The sequence below is a fragment of the Eucyclogobius newberryi genome, unplaced genomic scaffold (genome assembly GCF_026437365.1).
Source record: "Eucyclogobius newberryi isolate DKJ021-1_F unplaced genomic scaffold, fEucNew1.0.hap1 SCAF_15, whole genome shotgun sequence".
NCBI lineage: Eukaryota > Metazoa > Chordata > Actinopteri > Gobiiformes > Gobiidae > Eucyclogobius > Eucyclogobius newberryi.
Genome location: NW_027315779.1, coordinates 30,872,097 through 30,886,732, shown reverse-complemented (window position 1 = coordinate 30,886,732; position 14,636 = coordinate 30,872,097). Strand labels below are relative to the sequence as shown.

The window sequence follows — 14,636 nt, the reverse complement described above, 5'->3', positions numbered from 1 at the left end:
AAATTTGGAGAGGGCCAACGAGGTGCACTTTTGTCAGTGGCCAATATGGCCGACTTCCTGAATTACTTAGGGGGGTCATAATGAACTCAAAACTCACCGAGTTCTAATTTTAAAAATCAATTAGAACTCACAGAGTTCTAATTTTCAATACCACTCACGAGCATATCCGTCTTTGTTTACTACTCGTCACATTCCATGGAATGGAATGGCTCTAGCCAATAATAAGAAACCAGGCAAGAACAAAGACTCGTCGCACTTGAGCCAATAATAAGAAACCAGGCAATAACAAAGACTCGTCGCATTCCATTCCATGGAATGGCTCGAGCCAATAAACAACTTCCTATTTGTTAAAAAGGCTCCATGAGAGACTGTCATGCTGGGCCTTTAAGGGGCGGAACGTAGACCACCAACAAGTGCAGCGCGGGAGAGAGAGAAGAAAGAGTTGAGTCATAGTTGACATCTAAGTTTATATAAGTTTACAGTTTAAATTAGCAGTTCGTTTGCCTCCCCAGTCTAGCAGTGTGTGTGTGATACAAGACAACACATCCGCATAATAAACCCTTTGGCAAACAAGATGTAAAGAAAAGCCATCATTAAACTACCCTCAATTAAACAGAGACTCTTAAGTTGAGTTCTACACATGTAAACAGCGATCCCATTTGTGATTGATTTTGCCCTTGCAGGAGAACGTGGCAGCTTTGCTGGAAAGGGAAGTTTACGCTGTGTCGGCTTTGAGCCTTTCTCACACAGCTCTGGGTGATGCCGCGAGAGGTAGCTGTGAATGTTGGTTGTGTTTCCCGTGTACTGAACTTTTGAAACTTAGTTATTGCATATTACATAGTCCTTTTTGAGCTTTGTCCCATCAAGGGTTGAAGTTCGTTTTGTATTTGTTACAATTCTGACCATTCACAGAATGCACCACACCATGCCCTCAATTTGCTTAACTCCACCTCATATTTCGACATTATCACACCTGTTGTTTGGAGGTTGTATTATATATTAAATTAGGTGTTTTTGTATGTATTTTAACGTCTGTTAAGTCCAGATTGTAAGGTGTTGTCTGCACCAAATCACTGTGTAACTACTACTCTGTTAGTATGATAATGTTTGTTAGCTTTACCGTGACAGTAAAAACTAATGCAGACAGGTATAACACATTTAGGTTTACTCTACTTTAAGTAAATGTTAGTGTTTTGTCCACTCACTGCATTGTTCTTTGTGATCCTCCTCCGTTCCCTCTGCAAGAGTTTTCTCCAGCTGCTCCCGGGCTTCCTGCAATCGAACGCACAAGTCCTCACGCTCCTTACTCAGAATGGCAGCTTCAATTTTGTGTTTGGCCTTCAGATTTTCCATCTCCAGCTGGTGCTCCATCTTCACACTCTCCACAAATGCTATGAGCTCCTGTGGATCTGACTCCAGTCCTAAAGGAGCACTGTTTGGATTTCTCAGAGAGGCTTTCAGCTCCTCGAGAGAATTCTGATGATCAATTACCAATGCATCAAATTTGGCCTGGAATCAAACAAAGAGTATATGGATTATTACCATACATTTACCTTAAACATAAATAAAAACATTTGTAGTTTTTGAAGCATAATTTATCTGATATTCTATCTAATGGGTTAGATATTATTCTCCACTTCCATGTTGATGGTCAGTTCCTCTGAGAGCAAATTTCCATAGCAACACTTTATGTCCAAGATACACCAAAAATATAATAAATTGACAACAAATCACTTTAAACACTTACATGTACCCCCTGATAATTGTTCATGTACCCCTATGTATCCCACTGCCACATTGGGGGCCAGATTGGGATATGGGCATGCTGTGTTGCCCTGAATCACTTTTTTTTTTTTTTTTTAACCATTGTCACTTTGATTTGAGTGATTAGGCCTAGGCTACATACAGCACACTCCCAGATCAAGTACTAGTGCGCTCTGAGCTCATTTAGAGCTACAGTAATCTCCTTTCAGACTACAGCCACTTTGGATGCTTTTTTGACAAAATTCTGGTCCAGATTTGTCTGTCCTCTCCGGGACACAATGTACAGTTAGTTATTCTCTACAAAAACTAGTCTAATCTAACAAGGTCGCACTTCTATTCAGAGCATGTGAACAGACGAGAGCCATGCAAGGTGAGAGGAGAAGAAACCTTTACATTAACCTGAAATAACAGTATTGATGAGAGCTTGATATGAATGATATTTTTTTTAGTGCCAGTGTCATTGCCATTAAAATAGGCTGTAATTGGTGTGCATGATGCTATGAACTGGCACACAGCTTCATATTGCAAATATGCAAGCCTTGAGTGCTCTGTTCCTACTCTCCCTTTGCACCTCTCATCCCCCTGCTCTCTCCATCACTCTTCTCTTCCTCTCATCAGCGCAAACAGTGCGTGGTCAGTCTCTGCCCTAGACTCTTTTTGACTTACTCATTGTTCATTGGTTTATGTTGCACCGAATCACCAAGGCAAGTTCCTATGTTTCAGAATTCTGTTCATTGACAATGGCAATAAACCATTTCTGATCCTGATTCTGAAGACCTCTATGGATCTGAAATGTTCACTTACACCAACAAATGTTACTCTTCTTTTCTCTTCTGTAAAGCACAAACATCAACAGACCAGAGTAGCAGAATTTGATTGGTTGGTTCAGGTACATAGACCCTTAAAATTCCATGTTCATCTTTGAAATTGAAATTGTTTTTGGTCATAAAATCTTACAAATATGTACCCAACTACAGTGAAAAAAGACCTGAACCCAGACCCATCTAAAGAGCATGACCCTTCTGTACCTTCCAGGAGTTCTTCATGTCTATGTTCTCTTTGTTGACCAGCTGGATCTTCTGCTTCAGATGACAGAGCTCCTGGTTCTGTCTAGCCACTAGTCCTCGTAGGCAGTCCAGCTCCTGTGTCTCTGTCACATGACTGTTGGCACTGTGCACCTGCTGGTCGCTGTGCTCCTCCTGCTTGTTGTTCTCTTGGCCGGTGCAATGGTTTGGTCCTCTGAGCTGAGTCTGGAGCCACACCATCTCAGCCTTCTTCAGACCCAGCTCCTTCTCAAGCTGTTTGATTCGACTTTGTTCCTCAACTGTAGTTTGCTAATGAGAGAGAAACAATCCATTTATGTTTCATAAAATCAATCTCATAACTTAAAGGTGGAATGGACGATTTTTTTCAGCAAATTTTTTTATCATATTTCCTCGTGGCGTGGATAAATCATTTGTCCTGCCACGTATCAATCATAAAACGCACCTACCGCTCACCTGCAGCCGCGTGCGGTTCGTCCCCACGTTTCCGCGTGCCTAAGCGCATGGATCTATCATAATATAGTTCCCTCAGTGTACGGGGCAAAATGAAGACGGAGAAAGACAGTTCGAGCTGACGCAGAAGTGGACAGAAATCTACGGGAGACGAGAGATGCGATGCGATCCGTTGCGCTAATAAACAAACGCACGTGTGTGTTGTATCAGTCCGCACGGGGGAGTGCGCATGCGCACTTCCGCCTGCATTCTCAAATCGCCGAAAAATCGTCCATTGCGCCTTTAATAACATAACTTATTTAGTAACTTTTTTGTGAATTACAGAGATCTATCTCATGATTCAAAAGTATAATTCAGGTATAATTTAGGATTTATTTAGTAATGAAATATTTGCTTTGTTTGGGTGGACCCAGGGGAAGAGCATATCTCTCCCAGAGTCAGACGCTGAGCATAGAGACACAGGCCGCCATGAACAGAACCGCTCCAAAGCACTCTAGAGTGAACCAGTCAGGGGGACCAGGGCCAGTCAAAACAGGCTTAGGTGATATTTGCTACATCCTCAGAATTGTTTACACAGCCAAAAACACTTAATGACTTATAAGTCATCTTTATAATAAGCTGTTTTCTGTACACGACAACCTAATAGCAAGGCCAATCAAGATATTACAAGTTGGAAATATACAACAGGTACAACAGGAAAGTATTCACATTTACATTTTTCAGTCTGTTTCATTGCAGCCATCTTCTAAAATCAAAAAAGTTAATTTTATTATTAATATACACTTAGCATCCCATCCTGACAGAAGAAAACAAAAATGTAAAAATTTTGAAAATGTATTAAAAAAGAGTATCACATACCGGACAAGCCCCCATAAATATGTTATGACCCAAAAAAGGAGACCAAATGCAACTTCAAAGATTTTATTAATATTCAAGTATTTTACCTATAACAAATACCGAAGACTTGCACACAAAAAAAAACGTGCCCAAAAATATAAACAAAGGACCTGGTGGGCCAGCCAAACACAAACAAACAGGAGCGACACCAGGCCAGCCCTGCACAGGGCCGTAGGAGCAGGCATCGACAAATCCAATTCGAAAAAAGTACCAGAAAAACCTAGCTAAAGCCCAAACGAGAATAGGACCACCTGTCCCACCAGGCCAAACAAAAAGCTAATGCTAACAAAAAAGCTATCAACCAAGAGAGCCAGCTGGAAGTGGCAGAACGTAGCGTGAAGCGAATGGGTGACGAGCGTGACGACATACGAGAAGAGCAGAGCAGAGGAGTTAACAGAGATTTAAAGGCTCCAGGGCCCGCAAAATGGAACCGGGAGCCAATCTATGAAAAAAACTGAAAAGATCATTACACAATACCTAAACTAGGAATACAAACAAGAGGGGGAAAAGGTGCTCAAACTTAAAACATGGTCATAAGTATTCAGACCCTTTGCTCAGTATTGAGAAGAAGCACCTTTTGAGCTAGTATAGCCATGAGTCTCCTTGGGAATAATGCAACAAGTTTTTCACACCTCGATTTGGGAATCCTCTGCCATTCTTCCATGCAAATACTCTCCAGTTTCCTCAGGGTGGATGGTGAACGTTGGTGGACCATTTTCAGAATGGTCACAGAGTTGTTCAGAAGCCACTCCATTGTTATTTTAAGCAGTGTGCTTAGGATCATGGTCTTGTTGGAAGGTGAACCTTCGGCCCAGTCTGAGGTCCTGAGCACTCTGGAAGAGGGTTTCTTCCAATTGCTACCAGTCGTCCTGTCCCTGTAGCTGAAAAACACCCCCAGAGCATGATACTGCCACCACCATTTTTCACTGCTGGGATTTTATTGGGCAGGTGATGAGCACTGCCTGGTTTTCTCCACACCTACTGCTTTGAAGTAACTCCAACAAGTTCAATCTCAGTCTCATAAGACCAGAGAATCTTATTTCTCATCGTCTGGGAGACCGTCATGTGTTTTTTGGCAAACTCTATACACGCTTGCCTATGTCTTGCACTGAGGAGAGGCTTCCCTCGGGCCACTGCCATAAAGCCCTGACTGATGGAGGGTTGCAGTGATAGTTGGATTTGTGGAACTTTCTCCTATCTCCCTACTGCATCTCTGGAGCTCAGCCAGAGTGATCTTTGAGTTCTTCTTACATCTCTCACCAAGGCTCTTCTCCCATGATTGCTTACTTTGGCTGAATGGCCAGATCTTGGAAGAGGGGTTATGGAGTCCACTGTGTTCTTAGGAACCTTGAGTGCTACAGAAATAATTTTGTTATCTTGGCCAGATTTGTGCCATGCCACAATTCCGTCTCTAAGCTCCTTGGTCCGTTCGACCTCATGATTCTCATTTGCTCTGGCATACACTGTGAGCTGTGAGGTCTTATATAGACATGTGTGTGCCTTTTCTAATCAAGTCAAATCAGTTTAATTAAACACTGTTAGATTGCAATGAAGGCGCCGGCGCCGTTCCGTACGGTGGCGGTGGCCGGGAGGCGCGGTGGGGCCGGGGGGGGCTAGCTCGGAGCTAGCGCACTTCACGACGACACGACGAAAAACACTCAATAATCCAGCCGAACAAAGTCGAAACAAGTTGAATTAAAGCGATTCCAGCGCGTGTCCCGATCGTACAACTAAAGTAGAACAAAAATTACAAAAGATAAAGCACAATGAGTGTGAAAAAAGTGTGAAAAAATAGCGGAGCGTTGCACCGGGCTGCCAGCTGGACCGGTGCCTTTGTGACGTATGATGTGAATGGCTGCTATGAAACAAAGGGGTCTGAATAATTTCCGTACCCATTGTATAAAAAATATATAATATTGCAATAGTGATTTTGTGGTTAATGCTATGGTCCATTCAGTTATGTGCGAAACCTCTACCTAATCAGTACATTTACAGACATTGATTCATAACACATTTTTTTAAGGACAAATATTGAGCATTATTAGGCCAGAGCCGAAGGATAAAAATTGTCATGGTGAGGGACTAAAATTGTGGCCGGAAAATTGCAAAAATGAAGAAGTAAACAAAGACGAAAATGGAACGTGCAACGTCCTTTTTTGGCTGAGAGGATGTTGATGCTGTGATCTTTTTCTAGTGCTGAAAGTGCAGTAGCAGCAGTGAGGATCAGACTGCAGGAAGACACGACCCTACAGGAAAGGACCAAACTGACACCTGAACACATATGCAAACTGTTGGACATCTGTCTGAACACCACTTACTTTCAATTCCGGGGACAATTTTACAGACAGATTCATGGCTGTGCCATGGGCTCGCCCGTCCCTCCCATAGTGGCCAATCTGTACATGGAGCACTTTGAGAGGAAGGCACTGGCCTCCTTCTCAGGCATTCCCCCAAAGCTGTGGCTTCGCTATGTCGATGATACTTTTGTAACAATCAAGAAACAAGAGTTGGAAGCCTTCTCAGAGCACATCAATGCAGTGGACCCACATATCAGGTTTACAAGAGAAGACGCTAAGGAGAATCGCTTGGCCTTTCTTGATTGTTCCACAATCAGAGGAGAGGACGGGAAGCTCCAAATAGAAGTATCTAGGAAACCGACACACACGGACCAGTATCTACTCTTTGGTTCCAACCACCCACTACAGCACAAGCTGGGTGTGATCAGAACCTTAGAACACAGAGCTCAACGTGTGCCCACCAGCTCAGAGGGCAAGAAGAAAGAGGAAAAACACGTGCAAAATGCCCTCTCGCCTGTGGTTACCCCGCTTGGGCCCTCAACAGAGTGAAGAGTACCAAGAAGCAAGACAAAAGGGAAACTGAACAGAGAAAGAAGGGTGTTTCTATCCCTTATGTCTCTGGCCTGTCGGAAAAACTGCAGAGAATTTTTAGACAACACGAAGTCCTTGTTTATTTTAAACCAGGTAACACTTTAAGACAAAAACTGGTTCATCCTAAGGACAAGTTGCCGACTCAAAAACAGAGCAAGGTAGTTTATTCTATCCAATGCAGTGAAGAAAGATGTAAAGAACGTTACATAGGTGAGACTAAACAGCCTCTACACAAGAGGCTCTATCAGCACAGAAGAAATACTAGTTCAGGACCACAGAGCGCCGTGCATCTGCATCTTGAAGCCTCTAATCACTCGTTTGAAGACGGTGAGGTGAAGATTTTAAGCAGGGAGAAAAGTAAAATAGCTTCATTAACTCCTCTTTCAAACCATGAAAGAGGAGTTAATGAAGCTATTTTTGTTAAAGAAAAACCTTTTTTAAACAGAAATGGAGGGCTAAGATTCAATCTTCCTGTAGTCTACAATGGTATACTGGACCCCTGGAGAGGTAGAGGACCAGTACCAGGACATTTAGATGCTAATCAGGTACTCAGGGTGGGTGAGCCAGGGTCTCACAAAGACAAAGGGGAGACTAATAGCCCATTAAAGGGTTGAATAGGCTCGGTAAATACCAAGAGGGTAAATTTCTGTTGAAACAAACAACTCTTTCCTCTTCAGGAAGGCTCCTCCCAATGGGCTGGACTTACCACAGAATAGTATAAATATCGGAGTTCTCGACCTAAATTCTTTTGTTGACAATGACTCTTGGATGAGAGTCGAAACGTCTATTTTTCTAACTGAGTCCAGATGACTACAACTGAAGCTTTTTCTACTCTACCCTATTCTGTTATAGTGGGAACCACTGCGCTTTCAGCTCTCACCTCAGGGCTCAATGACGTCGTGTCATGTCATATCACGTTACATGAGAGCCAGTTGTAGAGTTATGTCCTCTTCTCTGGCAAGTCTGCATCGCGGAGGGCGTCTGCGTGGCACTCATCTCTGAGGGCATCTTTTCAGGAGCCATGTTAGCAGTAGCATCATGAACTTGTGAGAGAGTCTGCTTTTTTGTGGGTTAAACTGAGATTTTAAAGGCAAATGTTGGCAGAGAAGTGATGTATTGTTAACATCTACACCAGGAGCAGAGTGCGACAGTTGGTCCTAATCCTTATGGTGAGTTTAGCTATGCCTGACGAAATGACTGGAGTTAGGACCAAGTACAGTACACCAACTCAATTTAAGACCAGTCATAGCTGTTCACATGCGCATTCACGAGAAAACATGGTATTCTGTGCTTGTTGCCTGGAAACGTCATAGATTCACTAGTTTTAATAGTGTAAATTATCCAATAGAGTTGTGTCATGAATCTACTCGAAGGAATTGCACATTTCTTTTCAAACTTTGAAAGCAAACAGATGAAAAAGAGATCATATTTAAGATAAGATAAGATATTCCTTTATTGTCCCACATGGGGAAATTTCATTGGTGCAACGCAGGTAGATACAGAGGTAGATACAGAAGAACAGATCACTTATAGGAAGTCTGAAAAACACTTTCAGTAGAAGATCTCCTATAAATAAATAAAAACTCCCATAGACAAATAAATAAATAAATAAATACCATTGCATGTGACTGTAGCTCTGTCCGTCTCTATTTGTTATTTGCGCAATGTCAAATGATCTGTCATTTCCAGAATTTGTTACAGTAAAGCTGCTTCTGTAGCTGAAGACACGGAGGCCTTAATTTTGTGTTTAGTTGCCGTTATCCGCTTCCACAGATATCAGGAGGAACTTCTGTTTCATTCTTGGATTATTTTATTGTCTGTAGATGTGGAGCTAACTTGTTTTTAGCCACATAGCTAACGTTAGCAGTGACTTAGCGGAATTTGATTGACATATTATTCTAGCCAATAAGAATAGCTTTATAATGCGGGGCGGGACTTAGGGGTCCCACACACAGAATCCTCTGTATTCACGTGCGTAACGGCTGTAAAGAGACAGATTTTTGGGCAGGAGGCGACTAGATTTTACGCATAACGTTTTCAGATTTTATTAGCCTTTTGGACGCGCATTTTGTTAGATATATGTATTATTATACCAATACAAAAATAAAATAAAAATATTATATATATATATATATATATATATATATATATATATATATATATATATATATATATATATATATATATATATATATATATATATATATATATATATATATATATATTTTTCCCACCTCTATATGGGAAGGGAGTGTCTGCAGAGCCGCGGTGCGCGGCCGAAACTGCCATGTTATTTTTGTGCCGGCCGCGGCTCCTGAAACTGCGCCGCTATTTGACCGCGTTTTAGCGCCGTTTTAGACCGCACCTGGTTAAGGTTAGGGTTAAGGTTAAGGTTAGGGTTAGGATTAGGGTTAAGGTTAGGGTTAAGGTTAGGGTTAGCCATGAGGCTATAAGGGAAATGCCGCGGTCCCTGAAACTGCGCGGCTATTTGACCGCGCCTTGGCTCTCCAGCCACGGCCCAGGGCTCAGATTAAGGATTTTAACTTGTATAGCGGTGCTGCTAAACAATCCGTTAATTTTTCGAAATTTGTATAGCAATTTCATAATTGCATAGCAAAACATGAAAGTGACTAACAATAAATATTTTCCATTGATATAACACGATTATTTATTTAAAATGTATTTGTAAACATTCTATTTAAAGAAAAAACTCTTAACAAATTAAACTTGCAAATAAAATTAGTTATTGAACAAATTAATCAACACAAAGTCAGATGGCCTTATTTACAACTTTCTTCCATATCATCATCAATCAGATGACTATTTGCAGGAGTCTCATTTATATATTAATTGTCTTTACACAAATATGTATTAAGCTTCTGATGGAAAAATAAAGGTTGTTGTGGTGTCCATCATGGTGTATTTTATGCGTTATTCAAATTGTACCGCTCTATCTGACGTTCCATTCCATTTTTCGTTTTTCTACTTGATGATGGTCCCTAAGTACTCTCATCTCCGCTCCGGCTGCACATTCGGAGCCGTGTAATTCGCTGCGCCCAAAATACGCATCTTAAAAACGAGGTTGTCACTTGGCAGTGTAAATATGAATATTTTGGTTGTGTATGATCTGCAAAGACTTTTGCGTTTAGGAGTTATTGACCTCGGAAGTCTGAAACTGACGCAAACTTTAGCGCACGTGGCTCCTCCCACTTTCAGACTCGCGATCTGAGACAGCAGCGGGACTCGTCATGTCAACACAGCGTCCTACATGTGTCATGCCTTTATTGATGATCGATTGACGAGTGATCAGTACTTTTAGGCGCTTTGGTTATATAATTGAACACGCATTTTTGTATTGCAAAAGCTGCGATACAAACATCCTTTTTCATGACGAATGCATCGCATTTGAGAGAAATTGCGTCGCATTTTGCGATGCGATACCACTTATTCTGAACCCTGTGGCCATATGGGAAATTCATGGGTAAACTCATATTTACACATTTTCACATACATTGTTTTTAGCAGTTATACTAGGTATTAGTGGCCTACAAAACATCAAGATGTATGATTTATGATCATAGAGGAGCTAAAATTGTAATAAAACAGTTTGGCACTGTTGGCACATATTTGGATCACTTGTTCCGAATATACTTTTTGATACAAAAAGGTCAACAGCACCAAAAAGCCTGTTCCCAGAGATCTGAAACTTTACAGAGTTGTTGTCAACAAGATAAACATCATGTACAGTGAACAGCATAAGCACACAATGAAGTATGTTATGCTAAGGACCATTACAAATTGACAATATTCAGGCGAGACTAAAAAAGGATGTTTTGTTTATATTTGGGCTTCTGTAGTGTAAGTTTCTGAAGCCCTGACAGTGTTCATGTGCACATCTGCAGAAACCAGAAGGCCTAAGCTTTCTAATGATGCATCACACTTGCATGTGGGCTGTAAGATCCTCTTTTAATAAGCAATGCCATTTGGGTATGTCCAACCATTGTGCACAGGGCGAAATAGGTGAATGGTAACAGGTTAAAACTAAAACTTGCAGTATAATCTTTCATATAAGGCTATGAAGTAATATGTATGCACTTTTTGTGGTTCATTCACGATTTGTGTGCAAAGCAAAAATACTGTCTATTTATGGGAAATTACCTCCAGGTCTCCTTTGAAGATGCACTCTTCTTCCACTCTGAATTGGAGGTCCTCCACCTTTCTGACAGTGGGATAAAACAGAAAAATCATCAGACCCTTTGAGTTCGCGTCAATTCTATTTATTTTTGTAATGCCCAAAATCACAACAGCAGTTGCCTCAAAGGACAACAGTGAAAAACAGATTAAACAATTAGCAAATGGATAATGTCCCTGCATCCCCTGTCCTTAGACCCTTCTAAGCAAGGAAAAACTACAAAACACTTTGGGAGAAAGTAGAAACCTTGGGGAGAACCACAGTGAAGGAGAGATCCTTCAGTGTTCACCACAGTATAAAGCCTAATCATATAAAAATCCATCCATCCATCCATCCATCCATCTTCTGCCACTTTATCCGGGGCCGGGTCGCGGGGGCAGCAGTCTGAGCAGGGACTCCCAGACCTCTTTCTCCCCAGACACTTCCTCTAACTCCTCCGGGGGGATCCCGAGGCGTTCCCAGGCCAGCCGAGAGACATAGTCTCTCCAGCGTGTCCTGGGTCTTCCCCGGGGCCTCTTCCCGGTGGGACATGCCTGAAACACCTCCCGAGGGAGGCGCCCAGGAGGCATCCGGAACAGATGCCCGAGCCACCTGAGCTGGCTCCTCTCGACGTGGAGGAGCAGCGGCTCTACTCCGAGCTCCCCCCGTGTGGCCGAGCTCCTCACCTTATCTCTAAGGGAGCGCCCAGCCACACGGCGGAGGAAACTCATTTCGACCGCTTGTATCCGCGATCTTGTTCTTTCGGTCACTACCCAAAGCTCATGACCATAGGTGAGGGTAGGAACGTAGACCGACCGGTAAATAGAGAGCTTTGCCTTTCGGCTCAGCTCCCTCTTCACCACAACAGTCCGATGCAGCGGCTGCAGTGCACCGATCCGCCTGTCGATCTCATGCTCCATCCTTCCCTCACTCGTGAACAAGACCCCGAGATACTTGAACTCCTCCACTTGGGACACCCCACCCACCTGGAGAGGGCAAGCCACCTTTTTCCGGTCGAGAACCATGGCCTCGGATTTGGAGGTGCTGATTCTCATCCCAGCCGCTTCACACTCAGCTGCAAAGCGTCCCAGTGCATGTTGCAGGTCCGGGTTTGATGGAGCCATCAGGACAACATAGTCTGCAAACAGCAGAGATGAGATCCTGTGGTCCCCAAACCGGACACCCTCCGACCCCTGACTGCGCCTAGAAATTCTGTCCATAAAAATTATGAACAGAACCGGTGACAAAGGGCAGCCCTGGCGGAGTCCAACATGCACTGGGAACAGGTCTGACTTACTGCCGGCAATGCGAACACAGCTCCTGCTCCGGTCATACAGGGACCGGACAGCCCTGAGCAAAGGGCCCCGGACCCCGTACTCCCGGAGCACCCCCCAAAGGACACCCCGAGGGACAGGGTCGAAAGCCTTCTCCAGATCCACAAAGCACATGTGGACTGGTTGGGCAAACTCCCATGAACCCTCGAGCACCCGATGGAGGGTATAGAGCTGGTCCAGTGTTCCACGACCGGGACGAAAACCACTCTGCTCCTCCTGAATCCGAGGTTCGACTATTGGTCGGATTCGCCTCTCCAGTACCTTGGAATAGACCTTACCCGGGAGGCTGAGGAGTGTGATCCCTCTGTAGTTGGAACACACCCTTCGGTCCCCCTTCTTGAACAGAGGGACCACCACCCCGGTCTGCCAGTCCAGAGGCACGGTCCCCGACCGCCACGCGATGTTGCAGAGACGTGTCAACCAAGACAGTCCTACAACATCCAGATACTTTAGGTACTCAGGGCGGATCTCATCCACCCCCGGAGCCCTGCCACCAAGGAGTTTGCGAACAACCTCAGTGACTTCAGCTTGGGTGATGGATGAGCCAGCCTCCGAGTCCCCGGTCTCTACTTCCTCTTCGGAAGACGTGACTGAGGGATTAAGGAGATCCTCAAAGTATTCCTTCCACCGTCCGACGACATCCCCAGTCGAGGTCAGCAGGCCTCCACCCGCACCGTAAACGGTGTTGGTGAGACACTGCTTCCTCCTCCTGAGGCGCCGGACGGTTTGCCAGAATTTCTTTGGTGCCGACCAATAGTCCTCCTCCATGGCCTCCCCGAACTCCTCCCAGGCCCGGGTTTTTGCCTCTGCGACAGCACGAGCCGCGGCTCGCTTGGCCTGCCGATACCCGTCGATGACCTCCGGAGACCTACAAGCCAGAGTGGCTTGTAGGTCTCCTTCTTCAGTCTGACGGCATCCCTTACTTCCGGTGTCCACCACCGGGTTCGGGGGTTGCCGCCACGACAGGCACCGGAGACCTTGCGACCACAGCTCCGAGCAGCCGCATCAACAATGGAGGCGGAGAACATGGTCCACTCGGACTCAATGTCCCCAGCCTCCCCCGGGACATGGGAGAAGCTCTCCCGGAGGTGCGAGTTGAATACCCTACTGACAGAGGGCTCCACTAGACGTTCCCAACAGACCCTCACAATGCGCTTGGGTCTGCCAAGTCTGTCCGGCTTCCTCCTCCGCCAGCGGATCCAACTCACCACCAGATGGTGATCGGTTGACAACTCTGCCCCTCTCTTCACCCGAGTGTCCAAGACACGCGGCCGGAGGTCAGATGACACGACAACAAAGTCGATCATTGACCTCCGGCCTAGGGTGTCCTGGTGCCATGTGCACTGATGGACACCCTTGTGCTTGAACATGGTGTTCATTATGGACAATCCGTGGCTAGCACAGAAGTCCAATAACTGAACACCGCTCGGGTTCAGATCGGGGAAGCCGTTCTTCCCGATCACCCCTCTCCAGGTGTCACTGTCATTGCCCACGTGGGCGTTGAAGTCCCCCAGTAGAACAACGGAGTCCCCGGTCGGTGCACTGTCCAGTACCCCTCCCAAGGACTCCAAGAAGGCCGGGTACTCTGCACTGCTGTTCGGCCCGTAGGCCGCCACAACAGTGAGAGACCTGTCCCCCACCCGAAGGCGGAGGGACGCGACCCTCTCGTTCACCGGGGTAAACTCCAACACGTGGCGGCTGAGCTGAGGGGCTATAAGCAAGCCCACACCAGCCCGCCGCCTCTCCCCGCGGGCAACACCAGAGAAGTGGAGCGTCCAGCCCCTCTCGAGGAGATGGGTTCCAGAGCCCAAACTGTGCGTGGAGGTGAGGCCGACTATATCTAGTCGGTATCGCTCAACCTCCTGCACAAGCTCAGGCTCTTTCCCCCCCAGCGAGGTGACATTCCATGTCCCCAGAGTTAGTCTCTGTGTCTGGAGATCTGGTCGCCGAGGCCCCTGCCGTCGACTGCCGCCCAGATCTCTCTGCACCGGCCCCTTATGGATCCTCCTGCGGGTGGTGGGCCCACGGGAGGGCGGCCCCACGTCGCTCTTTCGGGCTGTGCCCGGCCGGGCCCCGTGGGGTAAGA

At 45.3% G+C, this 14,636-nt stretch overlaps 1 protein-coding gene across 5 annotated transcripts in view; it reads right to left on the bottom strand.

Annotated features, from left to right (window-relative positions):
- clip2 (CAP-GLY domain containing linker protein 2) overlaps positions 1-14,636 on the bottom strand; it is an 85,780-nt gene that overhangs the window by 32,459 nt on the left and 38,685 nt on the right. For all 5 annotated transcript variants that reach the window (XM_072446965.1, XM_072446964.1, XM_072446967.1 and 2 more), the window contains exons 8-10: positions 11,204-11,264; positions 2,793-3,098; positions 1,206-1,509 (exon numbers count right to left, since the gene is read on the bottom strand). In XM_072446965.1, coding sequence (XP_072303066.1) covers positions 1,206-1,509; positions 2,793-3,098; positions 11,204-11,264 — 671 coding nt within the window. The remainder of the gene's footprint in view (positions 1-1,205; positions 1,510-2,792; positions 3,099-11,203; positions 11,265-14,636) is intronic.